A 22,849-nucleotide genomic window follows, 5' to 3' on the forward strand; every position below is an offset into this window, starting at 1 on the left:
AGATAAGAGATGTTTTTACTTGGACACACACGGAAAATTGACACCGATACGGTTATCATAACGAAAAATCAGCTCATTTATCTGATAGAGAGATAAGGAAGGATATATGGTGAAAGATAGGGGTTTGAGATAGGGTAAAAGATGAGGGTTGGGGTGGGAATGGGAATGGGGGGGGTATATATGTTGTATTCACAATGTTAAAAATAAAAATGAATAATAAATTCAATAACTTAAGGGACCAAATTCTCTATAATCGTTTTGGGCAGATATTATGAAAACACTAAAATATTAGCCAGAATCTTGATATGCTTACTAGCCACATTAGATACATAATAATGTATCTAAAAGCTGTTAAATTTTTTTCGTTACGCTTTTTTGGTAACACTTTTTTCGGTTATGTGTCAGAGCTAAGACATGAAAATGTCAAAAACTATTCGGCCAAAAAAAAACTGTAAAAATGATAATAACTTAAAACCTAAAACTTGTACTTTAGTACTCAAATATTGCTCTAAACTCTAAAGAGATGTCCATAAAAATGTTGTCATGATTTGATATATTTTTTTTAAGATTTAACGAGTTTATGTTAAAATATACAAAGAAGCAAAACAATTCAAAGTGATAGAAACCCCTTATGGATCTTAAACTGTAGTACCGAATAGAGTTCCGTAATCAAATATTTATTTGTTCACATCAAAATTATGTTCATGAAAGTAAACTAGGAATAATGTTATAATTTGTTTACCTCGAAAACGTTATACTGAATAGTTTTGGTCCGAGAACGTTATAAAGAATAACGTTATTATTTTGTTTTCCCCTCAGAACGTTATAACGATTAACTTGCAGACACATCAATTTATATATCCTGCAATCTAGTATCTCTAATCCACTATCTCAATAATTCACCTGTACAATCCTCCATTATACCTTAAACTCCTCTATAATTCCTCCATAATCCTTTATGACGTCAGCGTTATGACACAAAACGTGACGAACGGGTGGGGGGTATAGGAATGGGTTTGAAGGTTAGAATGGGGTTGGGGATGGGTGTGGGGGTGGGGTCTGGGTCATATGTTGTATTCACAACGTTCAAACCAGAACTGAACTAGAATTAATTTAGAGGTCATATTTTTATGAATTCTTTTAAGCCAGATATTAAACACTAAAATATTAGCCAGAAACTTGATATGTTTTAATATACTAGCCACCTTAGGTACTAGCTTGTTACTGCTTGTTAATATACTATAATATCGTTATCTATAATTCCACCACTAATCTAAATTTATTCGGTACTCCAACGAGACGTGAAAATGCTCTTTCGTGGTTGCACACTCGGCTGAAAAATGAAAATTTTTCTTCATTTCGATAAGTAGTTTTAAAAACACAAGAAAAATAAATTACACTGTGATTTACACTTTCCGTTGTAAGATAATAAATATTATGCATTCATTTAAGAAAGTAATACCGACCATAAAATCCATATAATCTTTTCAACATTTTTGTACTCAATTCTTTTTCAGATAACGTCCCAATGATATGCAATGTAAGTGTATTACATTTTTTACTTTGCTAAAAGTTTTTTATTTAATCAAAACCAGATCACTGCGTTATGTTTATACAGAGGGTACGATCATTGTTACTGCACCAACAATTGTTTTTTTTTCATTTCGATAACGTATACGAACCCAACAACACGACAAATCACAACAGGTAATATGAGTTAATTTAAGCTATAAAAAATAATAATTTTTTTTAGAATTCTTACGGTAGACATAATATTATCTCATGTTAAAGTTTTGCAATCTGATTAACCGGAATCTCCAAGTTCTTTTAACACACAAAATGTATGAATAAAAATTACAAAAATTGTACATTTATAAATACAATATTTGTATGCCGGTCTGGGTCGAACTGATAAATTAATTTAATATAATAATTTTTCGCTTACAAATTTATTAGAGTAAGTATTTTTTTTAAATTTCATTATTTTTTATACGATTATCCACGTTATGGTTCTAGAATATTCCAAAAAGTATCTTCGCTGCAATTTTGTGCAAATAAATATTTTCTGTATTACTATTGAATTTGACATTATACTGTTTTTTTTTAGATATCGATTAAAAATGACTAGCAATAAGCTACAAGTTTTGTGTTTGTTTGTATTAACTATTTGCATTGCGATAATAAACAATACAAAATGCGATTCAGCAGAAGGTATAACTTTGGTATTTCAATAATTTGTAATACATTTTTTTCGCTTCGATGCTTAGCTGAGATGTTGATGAAATGTTTTTTTTGTAGTCTGCAATATTTATGTGGTTTGCTTGTGTTACACTTATTCCCTGGAGGAAAAAGGACATTTTGCTAGAAAATTAGACAGAAAGTAGGACTCGTATTTATCTCTAACTATGTTAATTTTGGCACACTGGACCTCACTTTAACACTTTCTTAATGTTCTTAGTTTATTCGATACGGTTTCTATCACTTTCGGTTATAATAATTCCTGTAGAACTGTGACCTGGCCGACCTCACTGTACTGGCTTTTAAGGGATTGAACCAAAAATGTAACAATATTATAGTACAATTTGTACAAGCAAATCATTATATTGTTGCGTGGGCTACTTAGAAACGTTGCCTAGATGTTTTGAGCAAGCCAAAAATTTAAATTAATATCACTTGTAATAATTTTATATTTTACAAAATGATGATAATATTATTTATTATTCCAGATTGCCGTGATGAGATTCGTACGACCAGTGAGTTGTAATAACTTTGTTTTTTTAAAAGTCATTTAGGCAGTTATAATATTTTCTGTAGAACTGTGACGTCACCGACCCTACTGTAATGGCCAGTACGCTTTTTAGTGATTGGACCAAAAATGTAATAATATTATATTATAATTTACCCAAGCAATTGTACTTAATTATTTATTACAGTTTTATTCAAATTGACTGTCTGATGTTGTGGGTAATTCATTCTCTGTTAATCGATCAACTTGCATGGTGTATTGGTACTTTGCACGTGTATTCCGAAAAAAATTCCATTGTTATTTTAGGAATAATGATAAATAATTCAGTATTTAAGTAGAAACAATGTACTGAGTAAAATTTCCATATAATTCCTCTCTTAGTATTTTTTATAACTCTATCCGTTTTGACGGCAGGTTCATTTGCTTAAAATTTCTTTCAGTAAGCAATTCATCATATTATTGTTGAGTCGGATACTTAAAAACGTTATCTAGGTATTTTTAGCGTGTCAATGATTGTAATTAATATTACTTGTTTATCGACCGTTTCATATTTTACACAATTATGATAATACAATTTATTATTCCAGCATGCCGTAATCAGATTTGTAAGACCAGTGAGTAAAAATTATTTTTTTTTTTTAAAGTCATTTGGGCAGTTTCTAACATCATGACATAATAAGTAATTGAAAAACTATCCATTTGTGTCACGAAATGTGTTATTTTGGGTTAAACTATTTTTGTTACATACAGCATGGTCTAGCAAGGTAGATAAGACAAGTTTTTCTCATCTATAAATCCCATTCATCGAAATTCCTCCTTTCGGTATTTATAATATTTAGCCGGTTGTAACTAGATATTTACCAGTTCTTATCTGGTTCGTTTTTGTCGATGCGTTTTTTTAGATAATTTAATCTCTCATTATTAATAATTGACTTAATGGCAGGCTTGTTAGCTTATTAAATTCTACAGCTTAAATTCTTATTTCATTTTTTTTTTAGTTAACTGACAATTTTATATACATGACACAATTTTTCGGAAAAGATATGGATGACAAGATCATTTTATATAATTTTAAACTAACTATTTTCAATTAAAGAAAAAAATTCCACTTTTCTCCTCTGTACAGTGGGTCAGTTTATTCATTAATAATTTATTTTTGTTAAAAAGCTTACTAACTAATCTCTATGCGGATAAAAGGGCAGATTTTTTATTTTGTTTTTTAAAAATTGTATTACCAGCATTTATGTTTTGATGTTTAATATTTTATTCTAACAGATCTTACTTATTCGTTATTTAGTTCTTTGCATATGTTTTTTCTTTTGATAAAATCTTAATTATTTTTCCAACGAGCTCTTGTACCAAAAATGCATTAAAAAACTAAACACATTAATCTCATTGCAAAACAAAAATAATTGGCTGCCAAAAAATGACTATTTATATTATTTTATTACTAAATACAACGTATTCAAAACAATTTTTTGTTTTATATTTGGTGAAAATGTATAAAGTCAAAAATGTTTAATATGTAAACGTTTTACACAAAAATTTAACACAATAAATACATTTTATTGTATTAAATATAGTACAATTTAAGTAGTGATAATTTTGGCAAACTATTATTGAGATCTGGCGTGCTGCGAGGTATGGTAAAGCCTTGACTTGTAGTTTGTCAAAATTAAACCATTACATAATATCGTTAAACTTTTTTTTTTGTGTCTTCAAGGCTTTTTTAAAAGAGATTTTATTGGTTTTGATCATAAGATCCCGACAGTATCTAATGATCGCTTCGACCTCACTGTATATTGTTATTGTTAATTGTGTAAAATTCGTTTTGTTTTTAGACCATATGATTTCGATTTTAAATAATGGTGAGTGTTTGTACAATTACCTAATAATATAACAAATCATAATGAACCCAAATGTTTTATAACCATATCAAATGTATTGTGTAATAACTATTGTGGTACGATGATGTGTAAAACTTTACGGTTAGGTTAGGTTAGGTATATAAAGTATCGGTTTAATGTATACAATTGTTTTCATAATTTATTTAGTAATTTTGGTAGTGAAAATTGACTTTGATATCTGTACACATAACACTCCTTTGTTAAAATTCCCCAAACTTCTTCAATAACCCTACAATTATAGACTATCTGTGCTATGCCTACCTCACCTCAATGTTTTACTGAATAGTCATTACTAAAGTTTATTTAACGAAATCATTATCAATTTGTTTTTGTACTTTGATTTAAGATCAAAAATACATACTGGTTGAACATCTCATGCATGAACTCAAACGTTATGGTATTGTTATAATATGTAAACTATTATTTCTATTTTAAGTAAACTCGACTTTACAATGTAATACGCGGGGTATTGATTTTTCATTGGTTACCAATTATTTTTTAAGTATTATAAAATAAAATTGATAATATTGTGTAATTGGCTTCTTGTTGGTTCATTGAACGTTCACGCGACCCGCATGTATTATAATTTTTTTTTAACTAGCAAATCATTTGTGTTTTATTTCAGATAAAATATCGACACTGCTTTACCCGCCAGGTAAACTATAATTCGTTTTATACCATTAGGTGATATCATAGAGTATAAAAGACCTATAAAGAAATAGACTGGGCCTCCCACATAACCCGCCATTACTGTCTCGGTATCAATATGGTTAGAACGGTTATAATAGTTGGGAATCCCATGGAATAAACGTTAGGTATATATATATATATATATATATTATGACAACTAACAATACACATTACACACAATCGGAAAAAAATAATATTTAAACAAATTTTCTGTACAAATTCATGATACAATTTACTGTTGGTAAATTATCATAATTATACTCTAATATTGTACATGTTGTTTTACATAATTTTTTTTAGAAGCTTTAATAGTAAAAACCATTTCACCGTTTAATTTCCTCCTTCAAGATTTACTTAATAATTGTTTTGAATAATAATAAACATTTTATTACTATTAGTAGTTACTAGTAGGTACTAATGTTAAAATGTGTAAGATAATATTATATACATATAAATAAGATCCCAACTTGCCGAAGCACGTTAACCTCTTTTAGGCACAATGAGCTGGTAAATTTATATCAAAGCAAATTTGCTGAAAAAAAATACACTTACATAAAAGTTTTATTTTTCAATTAAGATTTTAATTAAAGTGCCTTTTGTCGATCACATAAATACATGTAGCATCTTTTAATAGTATTATAAAATCGAATATCTTTTTTAGTTGCCGAGTTGTTGTCAAGCAGAGGCAGGGCTAGAGGTAAACAATTATTGTCTGCATAACCTATAATTCATTTTTTAAACTTTAATTTTTCAAACTTAATTTTTCTAATGATTTATGTTAGTTTTTTTTTTATCTAGCTTTAGGTGTTAAAACATAATGAATATATTTTTTTTTTTATAATAAAACGGGTTTAACCTTAAATAAAGCTTCAAATAAAACGTTGTCATTTTAATAATCAATTTTTTCCCCTAAGCAGTCAAGTTAAAGATATTGTCATTAACTTTTGAGAAACAAATATTTACAAATCTTAATGATAATTTAATGTTTTGATTATAGCTTTTAGTTTAAGATACAACATCGAACGGGGAATTCAACATGCAATGAGTGATATCATAGGTGACTGTCAATATATATTGTGTCTAATAGAAAACGGTCATATGGCCTACTTATACGCACATTCTTCCATTATTCCAGTAAAATATTTTTTTATTAATAATACTCATCAAATTTTCTAAACCTAAAATTACTGTTTAGTAGCTACAACTTACAAGATAGCAAGCTTATTTCTACACCCTCAACGAATTTAGTTATGGTTATGATTTAAAATATTAACTCAATAATTATTACTATACATAAGTGCTTGATTGGGTTTATACACAAATCGAATATATCTTTTTTAGTTGCCGAGTTGTTGTCAAACAGAGGCAGAGCGAGAGGTAAAAAATTATCACCTGCATAACTTATAGTTAATAATAACTATGTATTAATGACGTATATTTCTGATATTTTGTCAAACTTCATTTTTCCAACGAATTAGGGTTAATTCAATTTTTTTTTTTACCTAGCTTTAGGCGTTGAAACATATTGAATATATTTTTTTTTTAATAAAAAACAGTTTTAACTTAAAACAAGTTTAAAACAAAATTGTATTATTTTAATAAATAATATTTTTTCTATTTAATAGTCAAGTTAAACATATTATCATTAACTTTTGAGAAACAAGTGACAAATGTAAATTTTAAAATTCACGTAGCATCCTATGCATAAATTTAGTTTTGTTGTATAATTATTGAATACTTTTCTAGTTATTAGCTAACTATAAACTGACAAAAAAAATTAATCGAATACTGGCTATCGGTGTCCAGACATTTTTTCAATTCAATGAATATTGTTCAAATAAGTGTTAATTGTTTTAGCTGAAAAAATCATATTTATAGTAATAACAAATAGGTAGGCAGTTAAGTTTTACACATAGTTAATAACAAATTTGAATGGAAATTTAATGTTTTGATTATAGCTTTAGATTCAATAATTACCAACGAACGGATTCTACAAGATGCATTAATATTTATCATAGGTAACTGTTAATGTAATATATTGTGTCTAATAGAAAAGGGTAAAATGGCCTACTTATTTGCACATCATTCCATTTTCCAGTAAAATATATTTTAAATTATAATACTCAACAACTTACAAGATAGCAAGATTTTTTCTATACCTATCCCTAAACGACAAATATTAACTCAATTATTAATACATAAGTGCTTGATTGGATTTATACATAATATTATACGACTACAATAATGAACTTGAATAAAATATTTATACACATTTTTAACGCTTAATTGTAAAAGTAATCATTATTACTCTAGGGTCAGAGACAACAATTGATTTAGATAGTAAGTATGACATAATTATATTAATATATTGTAATTATGGATATCTTAAAATAATATTCCAGACTCGAAAGAATATAACTTAGATTTAAAAAAAAAATGATATCTGAAAATCCAAATGAGGATATCAGTATCATCTGTACTGTGTATAATATACACCACGAAATATACATGTATGTTAACATTTCAAATAATTGTATTTTCCAGAACAATTAATGAATTAATTGCGTAGATATTACAGTTGTAAAATTTGCTTAAAAAAGACTATTGACTATAATCAAATAGTAGTCAACTGAAAAAGCTAAAAATTCTTGTCTATAATTTACATAGTATAACCTTTATGTTGAAATAAAACTAAATTCATCTTTATATTTTATCATAATCTGTACGGTGTTTTAGACACAGATTCCTATGATTCGGCAGTGGAGAACAGAAATAATATTTTAAAGAAATTATTTCAAGATGTTCTCAAAAATATTATGAGTAAGCATTTTTATAATATTAATCGCTACTATTTAACTGATGTAACTAGACAACTAAGGTTTTTTTTCTAAGCTAAGAACAAAAACTTAGTTGTCTGGTTACATCATTAAAACAAACTTGGGCATATAACTTAACCTATGCACAATTAGTATGAGTAAACACAAGAAAAATACTTTCAAATGAGTAGAGCAATGTATTTTTGAAAACAAAAAATTGGATTCTAAAATGTCCAAAAGACTCTAGACTAAAGTAGCGAATAGACCACATCATTTAAGCGGATGCCCTTGTATTTATTTTCAAAGACTTAGATCCGGTGTAACTAGGTATTTTATATTCTATATTATTTCTTGTCGTAAAAATTTATAGTATTTACGATTTTTTTTTTTTTTGCTATTCAATTATGTTGTATGGTTTTAGAAAACGTCCAAATGTGCACGGGTAAAGAAAGAACAAAATGTTTATTGGTCGGGTTAATCAAGCGTGCAGATAATCCTCAGTTTGTATACACACAAGGGTGTAATGATCACCTTGTATGCGTTATAACTAAGGTAAGAGAGATTACGGTAGGCGGTGTTTCACGAATCGCCACGCAAGAAGTGGAATATCATCAAGACCGGAGACTTGACACCAGCCAGGGTCAATTAGAATACACGACCGTAAGTGTAGCAGGCCCCACAGGCGAGTAGTAAATTTAATTGCATATTCATGTTGCTTGTATTTTAGTTAAGACCACTGTACTAACTATTAAATGTTTCGATATCAATATAATTTTATTCAATAATAAACTATTATAATCAATACTGGCATTGTATTTTTACTATTATATCGAACGATAATAAAACACCAGCACAACAAGGGTGGATCAAGGGAGAAAGTTTGAAATCAATATTAATAAGAATATAGACATTAAGAGTCTAGGACACTTAAACATAACACGTGTGACACATGGCCGTGTAGTGATATTTTTGGCATTGGACTATTTCAGATGATAAAAAAAATAATACTACACTCCACCTTTATTACCTTTAAATTACTTGTAATTCATAACAAACGAACAAATAGTTAAAAATTACAAATTCAAACGCTAAATTTTATTTTGAAAATTTTCTCTGCAGATTTATGAAATAAAAAACATACATTCCCATTTAAAAAAAAACAAATGCGATACTTGTTTTATATATAAGTGTTGATGATAACAATATTCGAAATATCGAAGAAAAATGTAGAAAAATATGAACCTACAAGTATACCTCCCCGTCCCCACTGAGCGCCGACCCCACTGTTCTGGCTTACGATGTAATAAACAAAAAAAATGCTATCAAGTTTATACTAGTATAATAGTGAAAGATAAAAAATATACAATCCTATTTTTGGGGTGTATTTTTCAAATTTTACACCTCCCTCCCAAAATCACCAACTAAACAAAATTATTACTGTTTGATAAACTAGCTGATGAAAAAATCAATCCAGCGGTTTTGGAGTTATATGCAGTACATCAGTTTTTCACTAAACATAAATTTACTTGGAGCATGGTGGTGTCGAGGCATACTGGGGACGGTGAGGACACAGGTTTACACGAGTTATTACAACTAAAAGTGATTAAATCACTTTCGAAAAAACGCTTCGGTGCGAATCAGTAGCTAAAATTTTCAAACTAGTTAAATCCAAAACCAAGCACAGTATAAACCAGCGTAGTAAGGAAGAACTAAAGTGAGGTGCAGTTATAGTAAGGTCGTGGCATAATGGTATCAAAGCATAGAGGAGATGGGGAGGTCATAGGTCTACAGGAATTATTATAAATAAAAGTGATAAAATTGAATAAAATCACATTCAAATAAACGCTTTGACGCTTATTTGTAAATACAGCACCTCAATTTAATATATTCTAACTTTTTTGAATTGAAACTGGTTTATACTGTGATTGGTTTGGACTGGTTTTTTTTTAATATTAACCCAAGACAATTTAACACAAGTGATAAAATACTAACTAACGATTCGCATCGATGCATTTAATTGAAAGGGGTTTTATCACTTTCAGATCTTAAAATTCCTGTCAACCTGTGACCTCCCCGTCCCCACTATGCCCCGATCCCACTGTACTGTTTTTTTTTAAATTTTGTATTTTCTTGACAGGCTCGTTTTAATGAGATAAGAATCAACTTTTTTCCCTTTTAGTTGAAAAAATTGCAAAGTTAGTTTTTATAGCATTACATAAACACACAGACTTTTATAAATTTAAATCGACATTATACCGCATGTATATGAAATCCGATCTGTTTTTTCGTTATTTTATATTAAGCTAAGACAAATATCATCTGTCTACTCATTTTTTAGTTTTAATTAAAAATAATCATTGCAGTCAGTTACATTTCAGTTGTATAGCTATTTTTTTTTGTGTTGGTTACGAAATGAAAAATTAGATGTAGAATACCACATGTGTTTTGCGTATGTTTGAATAGGTAACCCAAGGTTAAACGAAAAAAAGTGTTAACAGCAACTCTATGACCTTATAATATTTTCAAAAGGGTTTTTACAAATGTGGAAAAACCCCAGTGACAACGGTATCAATATATTTGTACTAGATCCTATTTTGTAGAAAAAATATTGTCATAATTTAAATTCTGCATCTGGAATGTTGATGAATTTTATGTTTTACACCACAAATGTAACATATGTTTTTTTTTATATACTAGTATATTTTGTTTGTTATGGTCCAATACAAGATATCACATCAAAACGTGTGTTTTCCTTATTTTTTTAGATACATAGTTTTTAAAATACAAGAAAATTAAATAATACAAATAATAAATATGGAATTATTTAAGAAAATAATACCGATAATAAAATCCATACAGTCTTTTCAAAATATGGTCTGTACTCTATTTATTTTTCAGAAAACGTCCCAAATCGCAATAATATGCAATTACGTATTTCACATTTTTTTACTTTGCTAAAAGTTTTTTATTTAATCAAAAACCAGATCACTATATCTACGTTATGTTTATACAGAAGGCACGATCACTGCACCAACACTTGGTTTTGTTCATTTCAAACACGTATACGAACCCAAAAACACGACAAATCACAACAGGTAATATAAGTAGTATAAGCTTTTTAGAATCCTCACAGTAGACATCATATTATTTCAAATCAAAGTTTTGCTATCTGATTAGGCGAAATCTACCCCTTTTTTAGCACACAACATTTATGATTCAAAATTATTTTTCTATATTTATTGGTTTTCTATATTTTCTAAATGTAGAATAAACAGAGTGATCAGTTTTTCGTGAGCCACTCAATATCTCTCCGAGTTTAATATGTATTTTTTTTTTTTTGAACAATGATTTTAAACATATAATGTGATCTCAATTTTTCACGATTTCTTTGTTTTTACTCCCCTTCCAACTAAGTATATTTGATAGAAACTTTCGAAACTTAAATGGTAACGCATACATTTTATTGAATTTTTAAAATTGAGAATAATGTACTGTATTGATAGTTTTGAACTTTTTTTAAAGTTATAGAGCTCAAGAACATTATTCGGAAACAAACACATTACATTTCTGTTCTATATTCTGTTTCTTGCACGGTATGATAACATTATTATTCATTATGTGACTATCCATGTTACGCTTCTAGAATATTCCAGAAAGTATCTTTGCTGCAATTTTGTGCAAATAAATATTTTATGTTGAATTTTTGACATTATGTTGTTTTTTTTTAGATATCGATTGAAAATGATTAACAATAAGCTACAAGTTTTGTGTTTATTTGTGTTGACTATTTGCATTTTTATAAACAATATAAAATGCAAATATGACAATGAACGATGTAACAATATAACAATGAACGGTATGATCTGAATATTTGAATAATTTTGTATTACATTTGTTAAGCTTTGATGCGGAACTAATATTTATCCCTAACTATATACAAAACAGTAAAGAAATGAGGATTACAGATTTGTTGGAAGATTTTGTAAATTTCAACATAAATACGATACACATTTTGAACAACACTTTAGTATACAGTACTTTTTTTTTACGCTGCTAAATTGTAGACAATCACAGACAAACATAATACATCATATTCATTACACAAATTTAACACAATCTGAGAAATCCAGTCTTCTTGTTAGTTTGGTCTTCACCTAAGTAACGTCACCTCTTCTTTATTTGCTCCCTCTCTGCCGGTTCCCGCCAACACATCGTCCACGTTATCGAGGCATCCAATGCCGAGGATCTCTATTTGTATTGGGCTAGCGGATTTCCGGACCACCGTGTCCGTGCCCAATACCTTTTTGGCTTCTTCTCTGAGCTTTGCAGCCCCTCTTACAGTCTCTCCACCCTTTCCCTACCGAAAGGATGTAATGGTCCGCCTTGGTTCTTCTCATCTTCGTAACGGATACGTTGATAGGTTTCAGGTCGACCCCGGATCTAAGTTTCTTTACCGTATCCGCGTTCGAGACATTTTCTTTTTCCAGGGCGATTACTACGTAGAAACGAAATACTGAGTAAAATTTCCATATAATGTCACCGTTAGTAGTTTTTGTAACTCTATGCAAATTTGTCGACAGGTTTCTTTGCTAAAAATGGTCTTTCAGTATGCAATTCATCATATTGTTGAGTCTGCAATTTAAAAACTTTGTTTCGCTCGCTAATTTTGCTCAATAGGCGAAAATGTCAGCCGAGCGAGAGTAAATTCCGGCCGTAAGCCAAGAGGAAAGTTTGATGGTAAGAAAGACAAGAAAGGAAGTTTGCCGTAGGGGTGGATTGAACATTTGGTGAATAGTCAAAATAACCTTACACTATAAAAAAAATAAAAACACACGTGGTTGTTGGATTCTTATGGGACGCCTGGGCTCTGGGGGTCAACAATGAAAAACCGTAACGCGGGCATAAGTATATATATATATGCCGTACGTTTGTTTGTCCTTTATGCATTACTACACCATTCATCCGATCACCTTGAAACTTTAGTTGTTTTTTTTCAAACCGGATAGGCTTTGGCGAAGACCGGAAGATAGTTCTTCCTCTTTAGAAGCATACCTCCTGCCGGGGTTTCCGTGACCCACACAATCAAATTTTATATTTTAAAAAGTTATGATAACAAAATGTATTATTCCAGAATGCCGTGATGAAATTTGTAAGACCAGTGAGTTATAGTTGTTATTATTTTTAAGTCATTTAGGCAATTTGTACCGTTAAAATACTTTGTACAATTTAACTTTTTTCAATTAAAGAAAAAAATTCCACTTTTCTCCTCCGTACAGTGGGTCAGTACATTCATTAATAATTTGTTTTTGTTAAAAAGCTCACTAGCTTCTCTATGTGGACTGAAAGGCAGATTTTTTGATTTTTTTTTTTGAAACTATACAAGCGTTTGTATTTTTACTCTTTCATTTCTTTTTCGAATAAATCTTACTTATTATTTATTTAGTTCTTTGCATACATTTTTTTTCCTTTAAAAAAATCTAAATTATTTTTCCAGCAAGCTCTTGTGCCAAAAATGCATTAAATAACTTAACACATTATTCTCATTACGACCAAAACAAAATTGGCTGCCGGTAACTGACTATTTATATTTTATTACTAAATACGACGTATTCAAAACAATGTTTTGTTTTATATTTGATAAAAATGTATAATTTTAACGTTTTACACAAACATTTAAATTAAGTTAAAATAATACCAACTTTAACTCCCCAATATTAGGGATGATTTTTCACTATATATTGTTATTGTAAATCAAATAAAATTCGTTTTGTTTTTAGACCATATGATTTCGATTTTAGATAAAGGTGAGTGTTTGTTTAATTAATCATATAACGTATCGTAGTGAAGCGAAAAAAATAAAAAAAGTTATATAGAAAACATAAAGTTAGGCATCAATAATAATATTAAAAAACAGACATAGTCTAAACTCTAAACGGTGCCACACTCATAATGTTTTAAGTCAGAATCTTATTTCATCATGTTAAGGGTTTTCAGTTATTTTAACCAATTTTCTACGATGGACTCCAACCTACTAGGCAGTTCTATTTCCGGTATAGGCCATTTCCTTCTGAGTTGTTTAAAGACAATTTTGTTAGTGATCCCCAAGTGTCCTTGTCTATGGTCACACATAACTAAAGTTTATTTAACAAAATCATTATTCATTTGTTTTTGTACTTTGATTTCAGATCAAAAAAACAGACTGGTTAATAATCTCATACGAAATACGATTTTATGTGGTACTATTATATGTAAATTATTAAAAAAATAGCGTAGCGTCCACCGCCGTGTATACTATGCACGAAGCATAGCAATCCCATTAAACGCGTGTAAATTTTACCATACATTCGTTCATCAATTTGTGAGTGAACGGCTGAATAAAATTGATCATATGAGATATCAGTAGATTGGGAAAAATGTATAAAAGAGAACGGGTAAATAAAAATATAGATCGGTTGAATATTTTTTTAGTAATAAACAAAATAATACAACATTTCTGAGGTATCGTTGTAGACTGTTTTATATTATTTGCAATAATTATTATTGTATTAGAAGTACTACATTTTACATGGACATACGCTCATGCATCTCCTAAGTACTTAAAAAATGTAATTAAAAACATTGGCGCACTAAATGTACAAGTTGTCACTCATAACATAAGAATAAAAAATTAAAATATTCTCATTTTTGCAATTCTATATTCTGTAATATTAATGAATGAGTACTCTGTGTCATTTCTACTTCTTTGTATACAAAGACAACTGATATCCCAACAAAAACACTTCGGTAACTCAGTGTAAATGGTCGCTAAGTAAAAAAAAAATTACTTTCAACATAAGCCTTAAAGTACATGATATAATATATGAACTAAGTAAATATCATACATATATATATATATATTATACATCGTGGCCAACAAATAACTATGTCTACATATTAAACTAGTTATGAAATTGTATGTAACCATTTATGTATAATATTTAGTTTTCTTGGTTCCAAATTATAAGTGTGCTAATGGGAGACTTTTAACAAGCCTGTATGCCAATTTTACTGTCTTATCATATCAGCTTATTGTACAGATTTATGTGTAGATTGTTTATATCTAATAAAAAAAAAAAAATTTAACTGTCCCGAAGATGAAGTTTGTTTTCCTGCTACAGTTTTCCTACTATACTCTTATTATAACAAGTGCTATATTTACCAGGTCGGAAGTAGGAAAACATTTTTTCATGATTGGTATAATATGTAGACAGAGTTGTTTGTTGGCTACGATGTATGATACAACATTTAGGAATATATAAGAAACCGTTAAATTTGTAATGATTCATTAAACGTTCGCGCAACTCGCATGCAACTATATATTTTTTTTTTTAACAATTAAATTATTTGTGTTTTATTTCAGAGGAAATATCGACACTGCTTTTCCCGCCAGGTAAACTATAATACGTTTTATACCATTCAGTAATAGCGTAGACCTATACAGATATGAATTGGGCCCCTCACATACCCCGCCAATACTGTCACCGTCCTGTTTTACCATTTCAGTTCCTCCTTCAAAATACAACTAATAAGACGTATTACATATTTAACTAGGAAGTATGTCGCCGTATAAATATGTTGTTTATCTTTGCAATAAAAATACTTAGTAAACAGGAAAATGTGCAGTCGTGTGCGCGTGTCGACCTTGTAGTTTTGATTTAAATAGCATTTGTTTTAAGGGCTCTGGACTCATTCAATCTGCTCATTTTATATGTATAACATGACGTGTGTATTATTGTTTATACTGTTTAATATATTCCATGTAATAGTATAATCTATTGTTGTAATTACTATATGTGTTCGACAATAGTAGTTTGTTTAATCGTTTAAGTTATTCGTGTTGTTTTATTTATTCAAATACTATTTCCACTCGCGTTCAGTCTTATATTGTATGCTAAATATTAGTGTGTAATATTTCATTAATTAAATATACTGTTGCTATATTTTGTAGCTGTTACTGGTACTAGTGTTAAAATGTATAAGATAACATTATATAAGTAAATTAAGTCCCAACTTGCCGAAGCATGGTAATGATTTTCAGAGCATGATAGGCACGATAAGCTGGTAAATTTATATCAAAGTAAATTTGCTAAAAAAAAATACACGTGCAAGTTTTTTATTTTTTTTTAAGATTTCGATAAAGGTGACTTTTATCGATTACTTAAATATATGTTTTAGGTGCCATGCTGTTGCCAAGCAGATTCAGGGCGAGTGGTACGAAATGATCGTCTGCATAACTTATAATTAATAGTAACTATGTATACTAATGACGTTTATTTGTGATATTTTGTCGAACTTCATTTTTCCAACGATTTAAGTTAGTTACATTTTTTTAGCTTTGATGTGGAGCAGCGATGCTATTGGTTCTATAACGATGTGGGCTTTTTAACATGTATACGTTATATGGCTGGGGGTCAAGTACTAAAAATTGTCCGAAACGTAACGCTGGATGTCACACTCGGCGGCTGCGGGGATTAAAGATTAGAGATAAGAGATAATGTATTAGAGTTAAGAGATTAGAGATAAAATGTCTCCCATGGTTGGCAAGCTATTGTAAAGGGATTGGGATGAATTTGGAGATGGGGATGTTAATGGAGTTGTAGATGGAGTTAGGGATGGGGATGGGGACGGGGCTGGCTTGATTTAAATTGATTAGAAATAACTAACCAAGTGAATGTTGTCAATAAATCGATTAAGGCCAAATATTAAAAAACTACTCAAAAAACTATTGACAAAAAAAAAAAATTTTAAAATAAGAAAATTAGAAATGTAGATATATTTAAATTGACATTTACTCGGTCATAAGACATATACATGTGCCTATGTATCCGCTTGTAGTGTGGATACTTTGAATTTTTAATAAAATTAACGCCATAAAGTTTCCATTGATGACGCCAGGATTTTTAACAAATTACTTAATTTTATTTTAAAATAATAACAAGTTGGGTAATTTTTGTGTCTGTTTTCATTGTGACTTCTTTATTACTAGACCTATTCCTTCGAATAGTAACTCTATAAATTACAAAATTTATCTTGAGGATTGAAATTTTTTAGAGGATCAATTTCATGTATTCAAAATTTTAACGATATAAAAGTCACTATACCTCAACCCCACTGTACTGTTTTTTTTACCTAACTTTTTAAAAAAAGATACATGTTTTACAATAGTGCATGCTTTTAAAATATCACAATTGAATACATTTGTTTTTGTATAAAATATCGGTTTTAACTTAAAATAATATTTGAAAAAAAAAATGCATTATTTTAATGATCAATATTTCTTCTTTTTAGTTGTCAAGTTAAACATATTATCATTAACTTTTGAGAAACCAGTAAAATATGAAAATTTCAAAATTCTCGTAGTATCCTATTTATAGTATTGTTGTATAATTATTAAATACTTGTCGAGTTATTAGCTTGCAACATTTAAAATTTGAACGCTATAAAATGACAAAAAAAAATAATTGAATATTGGTTATCGGTGTCCAAACATTTTTCAATTCCATTAATACTGCTCAAATGAGTGTTGACTATTTTAGCTAAAAAAAATAATTTATTGTAATAGTAAATAGGTAGTCAGTAAAATTGTTCATGATATAATAACAAATTTTAATGGGAATTTAATGTTTTAATCAGGTGTAGCTATAGATTCAATAATAACGAACGAACGAATTATTCAAGAGACATTAATAGACATCATAGGTAACTGTTAATATGTATTGTGTCTAATAGAAAACGGTAACATGGACTACTTATACGCACATTCTTCCATTATTCTTGTAAAATAATTTTTTATTTGTAATACTCATCGACTTGTCTAAACCTTAAATTACTGGTTAGTAGCTACAACTTACAAGACAGCATGCTTATTTCTACACCCTCAATGGCTAACGACTTTATTAATGTTTATGATTTAAAGTATTAACTTAATTATTACAATAGATAAGTGCTTGGTTGGAATTATACATGTTATATGACTTAAATAAGATATATATATATATACATTTTTTAAACGCTCAATTTTAAAAGTAATTATTTTTATTACAGAGAATACAATTGATTTAAACAGTAAGTATTGCATAATATATTTTGTAATTATGACTATCCACAAATAATAGTCAAAATTGGAGAACATACTATGTGCTAGGAATGGCGAAAACTGAAAATTATTGTCTATAATTTGTAATTTACACTACCTTTATATGAATAAAAAAAATCTAAATTAATCATTATTTATCATAACTTGTATGATATCTTAAACCCAGGATCCTATGAATCGGCAATGGAAAACAACAAAAATATTTTAGTAGAAACACTTGAAGTATTCTATGAAAATATGCGTAAGCATTTTTATAATATTTATGGCTACTATTAGAATGCTTAGAACAAAAACTTAAATCTAAGACCATCATCGATGATCAAGCCCAAGTACTTCATGGTCATGGTGACCTGTAGAAGGTTATCCTCAATTGTACAATGTACTTACTATATACTATATAGTATATACTATTGGTCAATTAAAAAAGCTGAAATTTCAAGTCTATAATTTACATAGTTTTACCTTTATGTTAAAAATTATACTTAATTCATCTTAATTATCATTTTATAGACCGGGGAACCTATATCTCGGTAGTAAAGAAGAGAAATCATATTTTAAAAGAAACATTTCAAGATGTGCTCGATGAAAAAATGAGTAGGAATTTTTATAACATTTATCGTTACTAATAAAATGCTTAGAACAAATATATAGTTGTCTAGTTACGTCATTAAAATCCACTTTAGCATATAACTTAACCTATGCGTAATTAGTATTGTGGAAACACAAAACAAATACTTTTAAATAAGTAGAGCAATGTATTTTTGAAAACGAAAAATTTGGTCATAAAATGTCCAAAAGACTCTGGACTAAAGTCCAGCGAATAGTAACCACATCATTTAAGAGAATTCCCTTGTATTTATTTTCAAAGACAATTAAGACAAAGACAATATTTAGATCCGGAGTAACTAGGTATTTTATATTCTACAGGGTGTCCCATTTTAAAATATTAATCGATTTTTCTCCAAAAATACTTATCCAATCAAAAAGTTGCTTATTAAAGACTTTTAGAGTATAAAAAGGGACGTTATAAAAGTTTAAAAAATAGGGTCCAAAATTCAAAATGGTCGACTTACGGGCAAAAACATGTTTTTTTTAAAGGAAACCATGTATTTTTTGTTAACCAAACAAATGTTCTTATCAAAACTAACAACTTTTGTAGGAGAATTTTTCGAAAAACCCATAATTTAAATGGTAACACCCATAATTTGTAAATTAAGTATCTTTAGCTAATTTTAGTTTTGTTATTTTATTTTGATGCATATGGTGACCTTGTCATGTGTAGTAACCTTGGTATGTGTGATAACCATGGTTTTTGTCTTTGTGATACACTGAAAAGAGGATAACGTTAACGATAAAGATAATGATAATGTAATGGTAAGGTTAGGTTAGGAAATTATAAACATACCACGGTTACCACACAAACCGTGGTTACCACACAATCCAAGGTTTCCACTCATACCAAGTTATCAAACATACCATAGTTATCTCACAAACCAAGGTTACCACACAAACCAAGGTTACCACACATACCAAGGTTACTACACATGACAAGGTTACCATATGCATAAAAATAAAATATCAAAACTAAAAATAGCTAAAGATACTTAATTTAAAAATTATGGGTTTTACCATTTGAATGATGGGTTTTTTGAAAAAATGTTCCCACAAAAGTTGTTGGTTTTGATAAGAAAATTTGTTTAGTTAGCAAAAAATACATGGTTTCCGTTTAAAAAAAAACATATTTTTGACCGTAAGTCGGCCATTTTGAATTTTGGACCCTATTTTTTAATTTTTTATTACGTCCCCCTTTGTACTCTAAAAGTCTCTAATAAGCAACTATTTGATTGGATCAGTATTTTTAGAGAAAAATCGATTATTATTTTAAAATGGGACATCCTGTATATTGTTTCTTGTCATAAATGTATAGTATTTACGACTTTTTTTTTTTGCTATTCAATTATGTTGTATGGTTTTAGAAAACGTCCAAATGTGCGTGGACAACGAAAACAAAAAATGTTTATTGGTCGGGTTAATCAAGCGAGCAGATAATCCTCGGTTTGTATACACACAAGAATGTAATGACGACCTTATGTGTGTTATAACTAAGATAGGACAGGTTACGGTACGTGGTGTTTCACGAATCGCCACTCAAGTAGTGGAATATCATCAAGATCGCAGACTTGACACCACCAGCCAGGGTGAATTAGAGTATACGACCGTAAGTGTAGCAGGCCCCACAGGCGAGTAGTACATTTAATTGCATATTCATGTTGCTTGTATTTTAATTAAAACAATTGTACTAACTATTAAATGTTTCGATATCAATATAATTGTATTCATTAAAAAAACTATTATAATCAATTGTGTCATTGTATTGTTATTATATTATACATTAATAAAACACTAAACATGGAACATGAAATTCTAAGTACTTTGTATATTATATATCTTTGTACATATAATTAATTATACTTATTGTATTGCGAGCCTATGTTTTCGGTAACCATGGGGTGGTTACCGAAAAATATAAGTGAACACAACACTCGCTTTTTCATGAAATAGAATAGATTTAATTTACAAATACCAACTTATTTGTTATCATATGGATGTGAGCAATTAGTTTTTAAATAATTAGGTAATACTTACATTTACGTTGAAAAAATGTGTACTTGTAACAAATTATTTTTACAAAAGTAAAACAATATATTTGAAGCACTGAATGAAAATTGCCAAAACCGGAACAATACATTTTAAATTGTTAGTACTGCAGTTAATTTGTGTGTCATATAATTATTTTGCTTAACATAAACACTTGACAGTTTTTTCACTGCTTATGTCCTATAACTTGAAATCGACGAGAGGCCTCTGTCTCTCTGAATTTCCAATATCAATTCACCCCAATTTTTTTTATTCTTATTGACCCAACACTCACAATTTAAATTATTTATGACATTTTTATACTTTTTTAATGCTTGTATTAAAGGTAAAAATTTAAGTTTTCTAAAAAAAATCAACGAGAGAACTGAGTTTTTAAGTTCTCTCTCCATTAAATGGTATCAACATTTTTTTTTTATAACTTTTTCACTTTGACCTACACTTATTTCCATCAACACTTATTTACGAAATTTTAAAAAGGGTATGACGTCTCTTAATTCAGTCAAATTTCCAGACCTTAAATCCGAAAAACGTGTAATACTGGTCTAAGATTTTTTAAAACAGTGTCCCCAAAATATAATAATAATCAAAATCAGTTAAATGTTGGAAACTTTAAATAATATAAAACTAGGTCGACTTTAAAGATGTTGTTTTTGTAGTTAGATATATTTCTTATTTACTGCATTGGTCTATGGCTAACAGGTAACTGTTTGAACTAGCATACAAAACATCACACCAAAATATGTTTTATTCCCATTTAAATAAATAACACAACTTAAAATGAATTTTCAATACTTTACCATGTAAGCAAGCAACTATACAATTGTTCAAAAAAATAATAAAAATGATATTTTCAAAATATTTTAAATGAATATAAGACAATTTTTTTAAAAATAAAAAAGTAAAGTTATTCATGACCTAATGTGGTAATTTGTAGGTGCTCCGAGACCTATTGTAACAACAGAAAAAGATAAAATACAAAAACTGAACTTTTCTTTTTGATAATAATTATTATTTATTTAATTTATAAAAAATCGAGAAAAACACCCAAAAATTTTTTTAATTTAAAATTACGATGCTCTATAACTTTTTCAAAAATAGTCGACAAAGTTCCAAATTTAAATGAATTGTTCTTCAAACATAGTACTATCGATAAACATTAACCAACCAAAAAAAAAAAATTACAAACTCTTTCCCCTAGAAGGGATAGAATGTTTTTCTTTAGTTCTCTTTTTCATGAAAAAATGAGATTTACATCTGAAAACTAGACCGAAGGTAGATCTAAAATGGAACTATAACATATACAATTTTCACAACTATGTTCTACTTTACATGAGCATTTTATTTTTTTGAAACATGTATCGTTTTATTGTTTTACCAAATACATTGTCTTTTTAGGGTAATACTTTATTCAAATTGTATCTACAAAGTCGGAATAACACTTGCTAAATAATGTACTTTGGTAACCTTCATATTTTTTTTGGTTTAATATGGAAATATGTTAATATTTGAACAATACACCTGCAAAATTTTTTTCTGCTTATATCCTACAACTTAAAATCGATGAGGGGCCTCTGTTTCGCTGAATTTTCAATCTCAGTTCACCCCAATTTTTTTATTATTATTAACTCAACATTTACAATTCAAATTGTATTTATGACATTTTTGTACTTTTTAAACGCTTGTATGTAAGGAAAATTTAAAATTTCTAAAAAAAACAACGAGAGAACTGAGTCAATATTCTCTCCATAAAATGGTATCAACATTGTTTTTCTATGACCTTTCCGCTTTGACCTACACTACACGCTTTTCCATTAATCCGTTTTTACGATTTATTTAAAAAAGATGGGCGTCCTCTCAAGTTAAAACGTTTTCACATTATTTTGTAATCGTAAATATG

At 28.7% G+C, this 22,849-nt stretch overlaps 2 protein-coding genes across 2 annotated transcripts; both read left to right on the top strand.

Annotated features, from left to right (window-relative positions):
• The first annotated feature begins 1,660 nt into the window (after nt 1–1,660).
• LOC126837449 (uncharacterized) lies at nt 1,661–8,913 on the top strand. Its single transcript, XM_050571354.1, has 14 exons — nt 1,661–1,707; nt 2,108–2,211; nt 2,727–2,753; nt 3,334–3,360; nt 4,588–4,614; nt 5,000–5,050; nt 5,279–5,308; nt 6,005–6,040; nt 6,341–6,400; nt 6,685–6,720; nt 7,302–7,361; nt 7,657–7,683; nt 8,080–8,163; nt 8,581–8,913. The coding sequence occupies exons 2-14, from the start codon at nt 2,121–2,123 to the stop codon at nt 8,847–8,849; spliced, it is 825 nt and encodes a 274-aa protein (XP_050427311.1). The 5' UTR covers nt 1,661–1,707; nt 2,108–2,120; the 3' UTR covers nt 8,850–8,913.
• Nucleotides 8,914–13,295: 4,382 nt separating this feature from the next.
• Nucleotides 13,296–20,542, top strand: LOC126837436 (uncharacterized). The gene is made up of 10 exons (XM_050571339.1): nt 13,296–13,317; nt 13,937–13,963; nt 14,345–14,395; nt 15,559–15,588; nt 16,374–16,409; nt 17,832–17,897; nt 18,243–18,263; nt 18,461–18,535; nt 18,805–18,888; nt 20,271–20,542. The coding sequence occupies exons 2-10, from the start codon at nt 13,942–13,944 to the stop codon at nt 20,540–20,542; spliced, it is 657 nt and encodes a 218-aa protein (XP_050427296.1). The 5' UTR covers nt 13,296–13,317; nt 13,937–13,941.
• Nucleotides 20,543–22,849: the final 2,307 nt, after the last annotated feature.

The sequence above is a fragment of the Adelges cooleyi genome, unplaced genomic scaffold (assembly GCF_023614345.1).
Source record: "Adelges cooleyi isolate 19-005CV unplaced genomic scaffold, UGA_ACOO_1.1 ACOO_flye_CR_arks_rails_tigmint_CR_PRNA_249, whole genome shotgun sequence".
Lineage (NCBI taxonomy): Eukaryota > Metazoa > Arthropoda > Insecta > Hemiptera > Adelgidae > Adelges > Adelges cooleyi.